A 16,353-nucleotide genomic window follows, 5' to 3' on the forward strand; every position below is an offset into this window, starting at 1 on the left:
AGAATGGTGAGACGTATGATCAGATGAGGCAGGTTCTTGAGATATGAAAAAAGTTATTGTAATGGGGTGAAACCCGGTGGGAGTATAGGTAATGCTATAGGGATATGATCCCCCCCAAGTTTGGTTAGGTTTGGATGGTTAGATTAGAAGACACGAGGGTTCTTGGTTTACGGGTATGAGAGAGAAAAAAATTCAAGAAAATATTTATATCTTGATATCAGATGGTCAGAATGGGGTCAAATTGGAATCTAAGATCACCAGGGTTGGGGGGATGATGTGCCTAAAGTGTGGAATAGATCTAACAGTTAAGAGTCCAAAATTCAAGAAGATTCAAGAAAAAAATAAAAAAGAGTGATATGAGAAGGAATCAACATAGAATTGATAGGATTAATATAATAGGACCAAAATATAAGAATTGTAGGAGTTGAATAATTTTCAAGAACAGCGAAGAGAATTACGAGAAACTAGAGGAGCTAGAAGCGATATTACAGAAATACAAAAAGAGGAGTAAAAATCAAACCAGATCTCAAACATGAACAGAACTAGGAGGGCGTCAGATCTAGAATACCAATCCCATTTGCACAGCAACAACTCCAGAACTCTTAAGAAAAGTCAAAATTCTTTATCCAAATTATCCTTAATTGATAAGGGGTATATTATGTACATAAAGGCCTTTTGACATTCCTAAGCTAAGTCATAAAAGGGCTCCCGATCATTCTTAGATGTTGAATAAAGTAAACAGAACGAAAACAGAAGTTTTTGGAATTAATATTCTAATCTAATTCAAAACATTTAAATACAAATCTCATTTATAGGATTCAGCACATCATGATGAGCTTATCAATCAAGTTCATTACATAAAACCTAGTACTTAATGAAGGCTCAGCATATAAAATAGCTATCAAAAGCTTGATTTCATCCTGCTGGATTGCCATAACCACCTTTTGGACCTTCTAGACTTGCCTGTAGACTTCCAAACAGTATCATGATCGAATGCAACTGCATAACCATACTCAAACAAGAGGCCTCATATTACACCATTAGGAAAGCTCCCAAGGAAAAGAAAAAAGGTGAAATACCATAAACAAGTAAACCAAATATATGACTTGAACATCCACAATCTGAAGCACAAGATTTTGAGTCTTGCATGTCTAACGTAATCTCTCTCTTTCTTCTTCTCCTCCCCCCCCCCCCCCAAAACCTCCCCCTTTTTTCAATTTTTTTGGCTCAAGTCGGAGGGGTGGGGGAACTTCCATTAAATCCTCAACCTGCTTGAATTTACAGTCAGGCTCGAGGAAACCCTGAGTTACATGAAGCTATCCCCCTACACTGCTTAAAGCTTCACTGGTGAGGACTTGAGTGTGGTTTACATCTTCCTATTACATGGAAGTACATCTTCCTGATTGATCAGTGATTGAAGAGCAAGTCATTGCACAATGAGAATGTGACCAATTCACCTGTGCAAATCATTCTGGCTCACAACTATGGTTTCCTTTCTCAAGCAACCAAAAACCTATGTAAGTGGATCAAGGAGATCCCTTCTAGCATGGAAGTCACACATCCAACCCAACCATTATAGGCTACCAGAACCTGCAGTAAATAAAAATGATAATAAGAATATTGTGATCATGCTCATGTACATAATCCAGATGCCGATGAAAGTTTTTTATGCCAAAGATAACATGTTCCTGTAAGAGATGAATGTGAAACTAAATTTTTAACTCGTCATGGCAAAGAACAAAAATATTTCAAATAAACAAGGAAGTTTACAGGCAAACTTATCAAATACCTGGATCAGCACATTGCACGCCATAGATAGAAGTTCTTCACCATGCATGTTTTCTTGTGGATCCAAATCCTTTGAAAGTTGAAGATTCGTACAGTAAATCTTTGCCATTTGTACGGCAGTTTCCTCTAGCTCTAGTAAGATAAACAACAAAGGTCAAAATTCGCAAATCAACTTAAGTACATATTTTACCGTCAACCAACAAAAGTGTCCAATGCACAGATTAAGCCAAGGCAGTAAAGATGCCTTCTATAAACTTGACCAAGGGATAGTCACCTATATTTTAAGTCAAAATGCTTTAAAGATTGAAAAAAAAAAGGGGGGGGGGGGGTAAAAATAATCAAGACTACACTTTCCCACTTCTGTAAATTAAACCTACACTACTGAGATAAAATACTCCCATTTTCCAATATTCCCAACTCTGCAAGTGCCTCCCTATCTCAAGTCTCAACAGCAATCTAACAGAAGCTCTAACTTCTAGAGGAAAAACCATAAACAAAAAATTAAAATTTCAACCTTTTCAATTTGTTTACATCTTCCTAATGGAAAAACAGTTGCTAGCAGGCGCAGCAAAGTTGATAGATACAGAACAGTTCAATTTCTCTTCAAGGGAAAACCTAGATGTTGGAGTCAACTTTCTTATCTATTAATGTAAGGCTGGAAAAATGCAAAATCTGCAGGTCTATTTGTAAATTAGGAATTTCATTTGTATTTTTCAAGATCCCCCTCTCAGATGGCTTCTAAAATTTTCTCACTAAATTGGTTTTTGGCTTCAAAGCTCTTACAAGTGCCTTTTTTTTGGTTATGCAACAGTGCAATACACCTGACATGCCCAGCAACAGAACTGGTTAAGATCTTAAGAAGGTTTAGCAACTATGGAAGGCATTCTATCACCGAGGGAACACATGGGTCGTGTCTACGGATTTGTATTTGCTACAGTGGCTGCTGCCAGCAGCTAATCGTCATGATCTTGCCATGTGTACAAAAATGGATCCAATGGCCATAAATCAAAATGTGGGACTTAAATGTAAATTAATTTTTTTTTTATTTTACGTTTATAGAATTATATAGACTTCAAATTTACAAGAATAGATCCCAAGATTGGGTTCTACCCTCCTATGAAAAAACCCTGGAAATTCCGCAGGATGCACAAGATACTCCACTAGAACTACCGATTAAGTCCTGTTCCCAGAGATTGTCCAAACAATAATGATGATCAACACAACCAGAGCTCCACAACTGGTTCCAAAAATTAACCCAGCAAGAATCCATAAACAGACAATTGCTTTTTCTCTGTGGTTTACTTGGCATTGAATAAATACGTGGATCTGCTGCTTGTGAATGTAGCCAGTTGGCAACACTTCTTAATCTGAAGCTTCATGAATAGACGCTGGTTGTCAGAGAAGAATTCCAGTGGACGAGCTAATACCCACAAATACATCTTCCTCTTTCTACATCTATGACAGATCGATTCCATAAGAAATCAGTGGAACAGATGGTCTCACAGCTCCAGAATTACTCAACCTAACTTCCAAGATTTTGGTACTCACATCATAATCAATCCACAAATGCAATTCCTTTCCACCATTTAACACCAGATTGACAGAAGAAACATTTCTGCAGACACGAGGCTACCTAAATTGATCCCAACATGGTTCCCATTTGGACCACCTAGCTTAACATCCATAGAGGTTCAAATTCAATTGCAAGAACTCTTGTTCCTCCTTTCTCCAGTACACTAGTAAGCTAAAGGAGCTCCCATTGAACAAATCCAAAAAGAAAACTAGTTGGACAAAAAACAAAAGCAAGCCCATCAGCAATTTGCTGCGAAATCAAGAAGAAGAAATAAGTAGGAAAAAACATTGGCTTCCTTCGTTACTGTAATACCAATAAGTTTTTAGCAAGGGTATTTTGGTCATTTACCTCATATTATAACCCTAACTATATTATATAGTAATATATGTCATGTTTCATATATAATAATGTGATTTAAATGATAATTAGCATTATTTTTATTAGTTTTTGAGAAAATTAATGAATTAAATTAAAAAGAAGAATTAAAAAAATGAAAAAAGTAATTTACCCATTATACTTAAACTTAAATAGATATATTTGTTGTCTTTAATTTAATCTATATTGCAAGTGAGAATCCTACATGCTATGTACAAGTTTGAATCATTGGGTTATTTTAACCTAGATTGCAAGTGAGAATCTTGCATTATATCTACAAGTTTGTATCAATGAATTTTATTCTAATCTAGAATCTAGATTGCAAGTGACAATCCCACACTATATCTACATGTTTGATCTGTTGTCTGTAGTTTAATCTATATTGCAAGTGAGGATCCCGCATATATCTACAAGTTTGAAACCCTGTATTTTACCTTGATCTAGATTGCAATCGAAGATCCTACACGTTTTTTATAGTTTGAAACATTGTATATCATCTTGATTTTGATTGCTAGTTATTTAAATATTTGAATCATAGTGTTCTTAGCGTAAATTGAATTTTATCTCTTCTCACGTATTATGTTTTGCCATGATATGGAATGTTTATGAATTTCTATGAATATCAAGATTGAGCATTGCAATGCATATTGCATTATTAAAAGAAGACGACATGAATTTTTTCATTTATCATGGTTCGGTACAGATTCAAATGGGTGGATAAGGTTGTGTAACGTGCATAGGCCACATAACAGCATGGATCAACCTTCATCCCTTCCTATTGGTAAAACCCATGATAACACTAGATGGATCAACACGCATATCAGGGTTGTATAACGCATGTAGGCCATGTAACGGCATGGGGTATGATGTGTTGAACCCCAAGAATTTGGTATAATACGTATGTCAAGGCTGTGTAACATGCGCACGCCATGTAACGGCATGGGGCATTATATTAGATCCAAATGAAGAAAATAAATAAGCATTATGAAAATATAAAATTTTCATTTATCATGGTCCAATAATGAACCGGATGCATTGATAGGGCTATGTAACATTGGGCAAGCCATGTAATGTAGTAGATCAACCTTCATCCCTTCATATTGGAAAAACCCATAATAACACTAGAAAGAGCACTACGCATGTCAAGGTCGTATAACGTGTGTGCAAACCATGTAACAGCATGGGGCATCGTACTGTTTTCAAATAAAAATAAAATTAATTGTGCATTAACATTATTGCATTATTCATTGCATATGATTGTATCTTTTGTAATATTTCGATAAATTGTGTCCAACATGTTGATATATCTTGTTGGATTTGATCTTACTAGGTTTTTCAAAAACTTACTGCAATTTTTCTCCATATGATGTATATGTAGAGAATGACCTTGAGGAATTGGGTCATGAGACAGAGGAAACCCACCCTGCTAATGAACCTCATTCATATATTATATGTTAAGGATATAGAATATGTTTTCATTTATCTTCAAATAATTATGTAATTGGGGATTAAATGTTTTATTTGATAAATGTAATAGATGTAATAGTTGACTCCTTTTATTTTGGAAATTTTAGAATAATGAAAATGTTTCAATTTATTACAATTTAAAAATAGACTTCCACTGATACTCCAAATCTAAAAATTTGGGATTAATGTTATAAATTTTAACTATTCTATTTTGTCTCAATCGGTTCACTACCTAAGGGAAATTTATTTTTGGGCTACTTAACGGCCTTATTTCCCATACTGGAAAGCGGGCGTTACCGTTTACCCTCCAATTAATCAAATGGGTTTCTTGTAGATAACCCGCCAAGCCTAGAAACCCAAGGACATGTAATCTTAACCAAAGAACCACCATCAACAACCTCAGCATCGCCAAATTTCTAGGGCTTCTCTCATGGGAGGGTAGAACCCAATCCAGGATCTATTCTTATAAATTTAAAATATATATAAAATTCTAAAATGTAAAATAAAAAAATTTAATTTAGATTTAAAGTCCCCACATTTTGATTTATGACCCTTGGATCTATTCTTGTACACGTGGCGAGATCATGACGATTCGCTGCCTGCAGGAGCCGCTGCAGCAAATAAAACCCCGTGTCTACTACTTCAAAAGAGCTCTTGAAGAGACACAGGTCACAAAACTCTATTTTGGAAGTAGCTGCCACGAAATTGATCTCCTCTACTATAATTTGAGCAGTTGAAAGAAAAGAAATTGAAATTTTTTCTAGGAGTTGACATTCAATAATCTTTCTGATATAATGATCCTTAGAGACCAGAGAATAGAAAGGAAAAGAGATAGAGAGTGAGAAGAAGAGACTGTAGGACTCACTTTTGATGTGGGAAACCTCATAAAATTGTCTTTATTTATAGGGAAAATTAGAGAATCCAAAACGGAAACAACTGCACCACAAAAAAGTCCCATATGGACTCCAAAATATCCTCCAGATCTTCCCAAGTTTAGCACTTTCTTCTGTTCCCCTTTGCCCTTCTGACTTCTCAGTGTAGCAACGAGTATCTTGCAGTTGGCAACTCTAAGACAACTTCTCATGCAAAAAGGATGTCATATGTTTGATGATTCCTTTCCATATGGATTTTTACCAGCTAGTTTCCTGCTTGATTTCATGCATGGATATTGCAGTTTTTTATGTAGTTCAGTAAATATGCTTGGTGGTACATTCAACATGGTACATTGCAAAAATTGTTCAGAGCTACAGAATATCTATTCTAGTTTTTTTTTTTTTTTTTTTTTTTTTGGTAATAAGCTACTTATAAAAAGCTATACTAATCAGATGTTTCTAATTTCCTTACTTCCAATCCTCCTAGTTTCAATTCTAGATTTACTTGGTAGCCAAGTAAGTAGAAGAGTCTGCATTCTTACAACCAGTCAACTGGATAGTTTAATAAAAGGCAAAAGGTACACTAGCCCAAGAGTCTAACATCTTCATATAACCTTGTTTAGGCCAGGCAGAAACCCAAGTTGGGCCAAGATCTTGAAAAGTTGAGCATTATATTTTGCAAAAGAAAAAGTCTAAGCCAGGTTTCAGTGGGTGGCATACAACTATGTAAAATACTGAGCTACCGAGACCCTGAGCCAATGTTGTTTTCTTAACTCATCCTCTGTCTCATCTTATCCTAGACCTTCAGAAAACTAAGATGTGTCAATTCTATTGTTAGGACGTAGGGCAGGGCGATAAGAAGAATGGAAGAGGTAGAGATGGTTCAACTTACGGTCGCTAAAGAATTCCTTGCACAGCATCGTGTTTGAATTAAGAACTTGAAAAGAATCTCCCATGGAGAAGATAAGTTGCAGCCGCAGCCTTTGAGCAGAGAAATTTTCAAACAGCGGAGAAATGAGCCCCCCACCCCAATGTTCACCTTTATTTATGCTTGCCAAAGGACCTCTTCCTATTCTGCCTAGAAGTCGGAATTCAAGGCGGAGTCTAATTACAAAACACTTCCTCTCTTAAAACTGTGGAGAGAGATGGAGGTCTTACTTACAACTTAACAAACTGTGAACCCAAAATGCTTAAAATTGAACCAATTATTGCATCAAAATAAACTATGGGAATCTACTATTGGTAGAGATCATTACTCACAAACTACTTAGTCACTTGGACTCCTCCTTTTTCTCCTTGTGGTGTAGGACTTCAGTTCTGCAGGTTCTCCAGCAACTTTCTTCCCATATTGTGGCCTTTTATTTGGTGATTCATCTCCTCCTTTTTTGAGCTTATTATTCATTATTATCACAGATTCTCTTTCAAGACTGTTATAGATCTCCAATAAGAATATTTGGTTGTGTTATTCCCTACTACATCCATTCCACTCAAATGACTCAATCCAAGCTGAATGTCCATCAGACCAGTAGCTAAAGAGTTATACTGTCTCTCCTTGCTATTTATGTCCTGCTGCTACTGTCTAATATTTGACAGCATTAGGTTTTAATTTCAGTCATTAATTTTTGAGTATCCAACCATTTGATTAAGCTGAGATTTGATTATTTTCTTCTCCAGACCATCCACTCCACTCAACCAAAGCTTGATGTCCATTGGACAGGTGAATAAAATTTACCCTACTGCTCCTTAGTCCTTACTAGTCAACATTTTCTGCTTATCACTACTTTCTTTCTTCCTTTATGGGGGTCACTGGGTCAAAATGTGTTTATTTTAATCTAGCTGTTAGTTACACTTCCCATTGATATTTTAACCTCATATTCACCCAACTAGGACCTCTCCTATATTTATGTCCCTTCAGACGACGGACAAGAAAATGAAGGGCCTGGATTACTGGGAAGTGGGTGTCTGGGCAATTCAAACCATAGAAGGAGATTTAGGCACTTTATTCATCCCACTACCTCTGGTTGGAAGAGAAGAGAAAATTCTTCCATATGAAATTCATGAAAAACAGAAATCAAGTCAACAAAAGATTTTAAATAAATGTAGAACTTCACAGAATAAGTAGCAGAAGTCTCACCACCAATAGGGAGCTTGAACATGGTTCCCAACAATTCCTGGAGTTTAAAAATGCTAATTGATTGCCCAAGTGCCTTTACTGGTACTGATGAGTAATCACAGCTTGTCGTTATCTTTTCAAGGAACTCAACCCGTTCATCATCAGTCAATAATTCAAGAAACATCTCAACGTCAGATGTAAAGCAAGGGAGGTGACCAAACCTGCATTAGCAAAACCAAATACAACAAGTGGCAAGGTCAAGCTTCACTGTGGAATCTTTCATGATTCTTGTCCCCCCCCCCTCCCCCAACCAAAAAAAAGCACTCAAAACTGCATTATGCTGGGAATAACACATCTGTATAGCAGCAAGTATACAACGAACCTTGCCTCTAAATAATTCAACCCTGACCAAGTTCAGAGACACCTATACAAGGTGAAAACCATCGACGGTTTATATAAAGAATCCACGTGAACAACCTAGCTGTAGTAAACAATAAAATTTCAACACAACCAACCCGTGCCTCCATCTGTGGTACAGCACCCCATGACAGTCAGCTTTTTCTGTCCTAATAAATTTAAGCAATGAATTAGTGTGTCACATAAAATAAATCTCATTACTTTTGAGTTGTTGATGCAGGCAATCTACAGAAAACGGATATTTAGGCAAACTACATATTGAAATGGTTTTTATGTAACCTGTTAAAGTAATAGGCTTCTTTAAAAGGGAGTACTTAGAAGCACACACTTAGAAACAAGTCATTCTCTTAAGTTCCTGATTTTTCTTTCAATTGTATGGAGAGTGAGAGAGAGCTTGGCCAAATACTAATTTCAAATTTTCCATCAGCAGCAAAGCTCCTTGATGTAGGCCCAATAGGATGAGGGCCAGTCTCCAGGATGCATTAATGACATCAGCAAACAAGTAGGGTTTCTAATCCCCTGCAGCTTAGGGATGTAGGGCTGTTTAGGAATTTTAGGGTTTGAAGGGATTGTTCACTGGTGTGGCTAGGTTTAGAGGCTTAGGGTGACTCAAGTATAAACCTGAACCTTGCTGTTTTTGCTTTCAGATTTGAATTCCAGAAGTCTAGGGTTTTGTGAAATTAGGGTTTCAATTTTCTAGGGTTTCTAGGGGGTAGTCAGGGCTAGAGTAGGGTGAGTGCTAGATGGAGGGTGGGGGTTGTGATTCCAGAAAGGGAAGTGATTTGGTGGAGGGGATCAAGAGGTATGGGATTTAGGGTGTCGATAAAAGATGGATAAAGGATAATGAGGCTAGGGTAGGAACCGAATGCTAGGTGGATAGGACAGATGATGATCCAAGAAGGGGAAAGGATTGCTGAGGTGGGGATTGGGATATAAAGCAATTAAGGTTTTGGGGAAGATGAAGGGGTATCTCAGTCTTGGAGAGGTGGACATAGAGGGGGGAGATGGGAGGGTTAAGGATGATCCCTTACAGGTTGAAGAGGGCTGGAGGATGAAAACTTGCCAAGAAGATCACCACACTGGGCCACCACAGGGTTTCTCCTCAATCAAAGTCTCTCTCACTGCTGTAACTCCTTTACAGTGTTTTACTCATCAAAACTGTTTGGTCACAAACAATAGCCTTTATAGAACAACTCCTACTAGTACTCAATTTTGAAACCAAAAACAAAGAACTTTTGTTATCTCCTAGACTGACTCAAATTACAAAATAAAAGTAGGAGTAGACTCCGAATAAGATTCTGATTTAACTAGACCTCATTGGGCTTGCTTAGGACTGCCTGAACTACCAAAATACCCTTCATGCTGGCCAAAATTTCCTATGCTGCTGGCGGAGCCGCAGGGTGCTGGGCAGACAACCTAGACCTTCCTTGGGTCTTCCTGGGGTGGCCATGGGTCCTATATCACTCCTGGGGAGGTTTCTAATTTCTGCAAGTAATATTTTTGTTTTGGGAGGTAACTATAATGGTAGGCATCAAGGTTTAAGTACCATATCAAAGCTAACCTTATCGGCCAAAACATATCGGTATCAGAAGACTCTGATACAGTATGACACCAAAAGTTTAAGCAATATATTCTGCTAATGATATTGTCTTCATGAATGAGACAAAGGGAAGGATTGACGCCAAATTGGAGTAATAGAAACCAACCTTGGAATCAAAAGGTTTTAAGATAAGTAGAACAAAGATGAAGTATATTGTGTGGAACTTCAGTTAGACTGGGTCAGATGATGAGGTGGTGAAAATTAGAGGCTCCACAAAGTGATTGTTCAGTATTCGCACTCAATCATAAATAAGAAAGCTGATACAAGAATGATTTTCACAGAGAATTAATACAAGATGAATGACATGAAGAGGCGCAACTGGAGTATACTGTGCATATCTCCTTAGATCTTGAAGGAAAATTTTACTGGACAGTCATATGATTGTCTATGATTCATGATGTAAAATGTGGGGCAGTTAAAAAGCATAATGTATATAAACTTCTTTTTTTTGGGGGGGGAACCAATGTATACAGTATATAAACTTAGTGTAGTGGGATGAAGGTTTTGAGATGAATGTGGCAAAAGTGGATAGGTTAAAGTAACCATCATATTATAGCAGATATAGGAGAAACTGCAATACATGATATCATAATAAGCTACAAAAGAGTCATTTGAGATGGCATGGCTATGTTGAAAAGGATGCTCTAATAAAGTAGACTGATTTGATTTAGATTGAAGGAACTAAAAGATCTAGCGGCAGACTCAAAACGATTCTAGGAAAAATGATGAGCAAAGACGTGAATAACTAAAGCTTTTATTGAGTATGACACTATGACCTCAAACAAGAGTTGATCAGAGGGCAAGGATCCATGCAGCAGACCCCAATTAGTTGGGATTACACTAGATTTGATACTGATGTTGTTTATTGCTGCATACCCCAGAAACCATGTTCCTGGATTAATTTCATCAAGCTTATTTCACAGCAACTCCCGAACATGATAACATCAATACCCTATTATAGTCAGAAACCCCGGATCAATACATGTCAAATCACATGCTGCCCATTCTCTGTTCTACGTGAGAACTACATCTTTCTCAATACAGCCAAGATAATTTCAACGGAATCTTACATGTAGATTTAGATGTTAAGGCTACATAAACGAACATGCACTGCTACTTAAATATTCAGTCAATTTCTTAAGTTTGGGAGGCCCGAAACTTCTTACCAATGTTCTGACCATTTCTCTTGCTTTTCATATCTAATTTTAATCATTTATATCAAATTTGTTGCTTGGAGCTTCAGTTCTCTTGTTTTTCCTTCCCAGTGTAATGGATGTAGATTAAACTTGTTGATTAGATAAATGATGTTTATCCCTATATCAAAGGCCAACCACTCTGCACAGGATAATCATAGCTGACTTGCCCAACCAACAGGCTCATGGAGCTTTCAAATAAATATGACAAGGAATGCTCATGTTACTTTCTTTCCAACCTTCTACCTCAACTTTTTCTGTGTTCTTTAGGCTCAAGCTGAGTACCTGCATTCTTCATGCAAGGACAAAAAGAGACCAGGTCAAATCCTTTGCCTGTTGTTGATCAGAAAATGGAGTGAAAAATATTTCCCTTGTTACAGATAGGATATGGCAACCTAAAATCATGTTAGTCAAAGAAAAGTAATAAATATTTTTTGGATCAACCCAGACAACAAGCCATTACAAGTTTTCCACAGAAAGATGAAGAAGTATGCACAAGAATATGATAAAAGCAAAAGCACAGGAATGGGAACAAGGACCAAGTTTGAATAAGAACCTGTAAAAGTAATTTAACAAAGCCTCCTTTAGTTTGATGCCATCACCTTTTCCATATAGATGCTTCCTCCTTTCAATTTCAAGAGTTGCCAAATGAGGACATCTTATAGAATCATTGTTGCCCTCCTCTTGTAACTTTTGCACAAAGCATGATGCTTTTAATATGCGAGAATCGAACTGCATAACCAATTTTCAGAGTTCAGACTGTCTATCAACAATTGAAAAAGCAGTGAAGCAAGCAAAACACGGATGATAAACGTTGCTATGCATGATCTACCACTTCACAGGTAACCACACTATGTGGGATCCACCCCAAGATTGGATATTATCTTGTTTTGTTCTACCCAGATTTTATTTTTTCCCCTTAGCTTCTACTTATTACATTAGGAGATCATTTTCTACTTTTGGCTAATGATTCTATTTTTGTAGCTCGGCTGACAAGCAAACCCAATCTACTCTTAGTTCTCATTTTAGCATTAGTCTATATTTTCTGTTGAGTAAATCTAATTTCCATTTTCTGTGTAACTTAGTTTAGGAAATAAATCCAATACTAGGATTAGTTAGTTTGCTCTTAATAAGGTGCTATGTGAGGGGGAAGGTTTCATGCGCAGCCTCTCTCCCCTCCTCTTCATTCTCTTATTCTTCTTCCCCACTCTTCTCCATAGCTGTCAAGGCATCATCTAGGCATCACCTAGACCAGGCGGGCTGTAGCAGTGTATGGCGAGCTTCACCTTAAGTGATTTGCATTAAGGTGGGCACCTTGGATGCCTTGAGAATCAATGCGGCTGCCACTTTTTTTTCCTGTTAACACAAACATGCTAAATCAAAGGCTGGTAACGTAGATGCCAATCTAACAATATTTGTTGGATGATGTATCGAAACTCCCATGTAATGTAGGTAAATGGGACCACCTACATATTGGAAAAAATAATAAAAAATAAAAACCATTACCTTACGCATGGTACACCAATAACCTAAAAATCCTTTCACTATTACTTCTCAACTCTTCCCATCTTTTGACATTCCCATCTCACTTCTCCAGCAACTGGCTTCACTTCAGCAACCCACTTGCTCAAGTAAGGTTCTATTCCAGTGAGGTTCTTCACCAGAAGCTTTCTTTGTTTTCCAACTTTTTTGCGCACAGAAGCACTATTACAGTCACCACTCCACTCTGGCAACCTAGCTCCATATTCCGAAGAAATTCTTCACTGGAGACCTTTCTTTTAATGTGCTGCTGCTGTGAGGCACAGAAGCACCATCACATTTTCCAGCAAGGGTTCATCTCAGGCGACAATCAGGTTCTTTGTATAGTTTTTCTTATTTTCAGTACTTGTTATTTTTCTAACAGAATTTTCTTATTTTTTATTATAAGATATGATATATTTATGATAAACAAGAGTGTAGGGATGTATACTAAAAATGTCACTTAAACTGCCTTGACCGCCTCGGAAGTGCCTGAAGGCGCCTCACCGCCTCACATTGCCTCGTCGCCATAACAACGATGCTCTTCTCATCTCTTCTTCCTGCAGTTTTGGTGTTCTGAAACTGCAGCAACTCTAACATGGTATAAGAGCACCAAGTCTGATCCTGCATGAAAACAACAACTGCAGTTTTGAGAGTCATATTCAAGGAGACTTTGATTCTACCTGCAGCAAACTCCTGTTTCCTATCTCCTGCTACTCTACTAAGAAACTTGTTCTTTAAATTATGAGGTGAACCTTCTTATTATCAAGCTATAAAGGGTTACACTATTTATTGCTCTATTCTATAAAGGTCATGCCTGCGGCTAATGTTTCTAGAAGCTCCCCTAGAATATCTGAAGCCCCTTTTGCATCCTAATTCCTAACTACCTTGCTGATGTCATGGAGATTTTGAGGGTTTAATGCATTACCTAGAGGAAGACTTGATCCCAGTTTGAAGGAATTATGGTGTCTTGATGCTACTACCTTGCTGACCACATTCTCTCTTGCGATTAGACTGTTCTACGAGATTCTTTGGGCAATTATTATACTGTAGCAATTTCCTGCATGTTTGATTGCTCAAGTCCATGCTCTGAGATTATTATGACTGACATGAAAGGTTTTTCGATGGTAATATGAACCTGAACCGGGCTGTTGCTGCATAGTATTGTGCCTCTGTATCAGTTGAGCAATACTCTGCTCTTTGTCCAACTTATATCTCTATCCATTCGGTCCACCTATTATTCAAAAGGTTGATCAAGGACTCTTTCTCAGGTTATTATGTCCATCAATTTCAGCTTTTAAAAAATTTACCCATTTTTCTTGGCTGCATTACAGTACTTTGGTATTTGGCAACTTTTGAGATAGGCAACAATGGAATTGTTTCATATTTTTAGTTCTTCGAATTTTCTTGTCCCATTATACCCTTCACTTTGCCTTTATGTTGATTTCTTATTAAATTCCTTTAATCAGCACATTTATTCCTCTCTTTATTTCTAATGCACTCATGACCATTACCTAATTATCGCACCTAGCAAACCCTTACAGAGATACTCCTACACCCTTCTACATATTCTGCCATTTTATCTTGAAACTGTTTCATTACTATACTGCCACTGCCACTGCCATTATGCATTGTCGTAATTATATGGTTCCATAACTTACCTGATTGGATATTTTGAACCAATTCTTAAAGCTTGGCACATGCATGTACCATATAATCCATGGTTGTCAAAGCAACAAGGCGAGGCTAGGTGATAGAGGGCAATGAAAACCAAGGCGACACCAAGCAACATGATAAGGCATCGCCTAGGCAACAACATGACACATGATCGCCTTGACCCAAAAGTGGGGCCAGTCGCCTAGGAGAACTCTTTGACAACCATGATATAATCTACCATGAGGAGAGTTAGGATATCATTTGTTAGATTCATACTTGCTTGAAGAATAAAGACTATATCTACCATAAAACGGCACGTTGAAAATTTCTTGCTTGGGATCTTCATATACTAGATATTAGTTGCCATTATTTATCCACGTGCAATGCCTAAACGTAAGGGGGAGATTGGAGAGTTATGCCATATCAGCTCATAGACGTTTATCATAAAATGGTATTTAACAGCAACAACCACCTACTTCCTCCACAGTAACCCATATTGTGCCTATTACCTACCTACTAAGTTTGCAACAAACCATATTGCCAATTACCTACCTACTAAGTTTGCAACAACCCATATTGCCAATTACCTACCTATTTGGTCCGTAGTAACCCATATTGCTACCTACTTGGTCCGCAATAAACCTATACTATCTTTTACCTACCAACTTCGTCTGCAGTAACCTATACTGCCTATGTGGTTTATAATAACCGATACTTGACTTGTAGAGATCTTTGTTTGAGGCTCTATTTCTACTTTTGGTTGAGCAGAATTACTACCTACTACCTACTACTTGCCTTTTCATAAAGATCTTATGTCCAAGTTTGTCAAGGCAACAAGGCAAGGCAAGGCAATAGGGGGCAATGAAAACCAAGGCAACATGAAGCAAGGGGACACCTAGGCAACAAGTCTACACCAAGTTGCCTAACCCAAAAATGGGTCAGGACGCCTAGACGAGGCCTTGACAACCTTGCTTATGTCCGGCCATTGGAGCTGCACGTTAATGTACTTGTGTGGACAATAAAGCTACGTTATTTATCTACCTGTATAGACATTAGAGCTGCACCTTTATCATCTCTTGTGGAGATTCCTGCCCACTACCTACCTTTTGTGATGTAGCCATTGGAGATGCTCCACTTTTGAGACAATTTTTAATTACAAATACTAAGATTATATGGATAGTGCTTTTGATATTATTGTTGCAGCTTTGTTTGTACAAGTTGTTCATATCCACTACCGCCTATTGTTTTGATTGTTGGATGCTTCATCGACATGAAGATTACTTAAGTTGTTTGCTATCTCCTGGGTGAAGTTCCCTCAGTGATCACCACCATCTTCTATTGCTACTTGTGCTCAAGATTATGAATAACACATGTTATTGTTATTCCAAGCTGAAGTCTTTGATATATATACTCCCAACTTGAGGGTAAGTGTTAGGATATACATGATTTAATACTACTCTAGTAACCACACTACATGAACACCCCAGATTGGATAAGATCAGATTTTATTTTATTTCCTTAGCTTCTACTTATTAGATTAGGAGATTACTTTCTATTTTGGCTTGTGTTTCTATTTTTACTCACTTGGTTGACAAGTAAACCCAGTCTAATATTAGTTTTGATTATAGTCTTAGATTCTACTTTCTGTCAAGCAACATCTAGTTTCTATTTTATGTATAACTCAGTTCAGGATTATAAGACGTAGACTGGGATTAGTTACTTTGCTATTAATGAATGCTATACGAGGGGAAAGATTTCATGCATAACCTCTCTCCCCTCTT

General features: G+C 37.4%; 1 protein-coding gene across 2 annotated transcripts in view; it reads right to left on the reverse strand.

Moving 5' to 3' along the window:
* The window catches only part of LOC149023990 (Tetratricopeptide repeat (TPR)-like superfamily protein), a 69,076-nt gene that overhangs the window by 28,699 nt on the left and 24,024 nt on the right, over nucleotides 1-16,353 (reverse strand). For both annotated transcript variants that reach the window (XM_089144401.1, XM_089144402.1), the window contains exons 9-11: nucleotides 11,955-12,130; nucleotides 8,210-8,409; nucleotides 1,790-1,920 (exon numbers count right to left, since the gene is read on the reverse strand). In XM_089144401.1, coding sequence (XP_089000527.1) covers nucleotides 1,790-1,920; nucleotides 8,210-8,409; nucleotides 11,955-12,130 — 507 coding nt within the window. The remainder of the gene's footprint in view (nucleotides 1-1,789; nucleotides 1,921-8,209; nucleotides 8,410-11,954; nucleotides 12,131-16,353) is intronic.

Source organism: Hakea prostrata, chromosome 2 (assembly GCF_041222555.1).
Source record: "Hakea prostrata isolate BN-2017 chromosome 2, UWA_Hpros_2, whole genome shotgun sequence".
NCBI lineage: Eukaryota > Viridiplantae > Streptophyta > Magnoliopsida > Proteales > Proteaceae > Hakea > Hakea prostrata.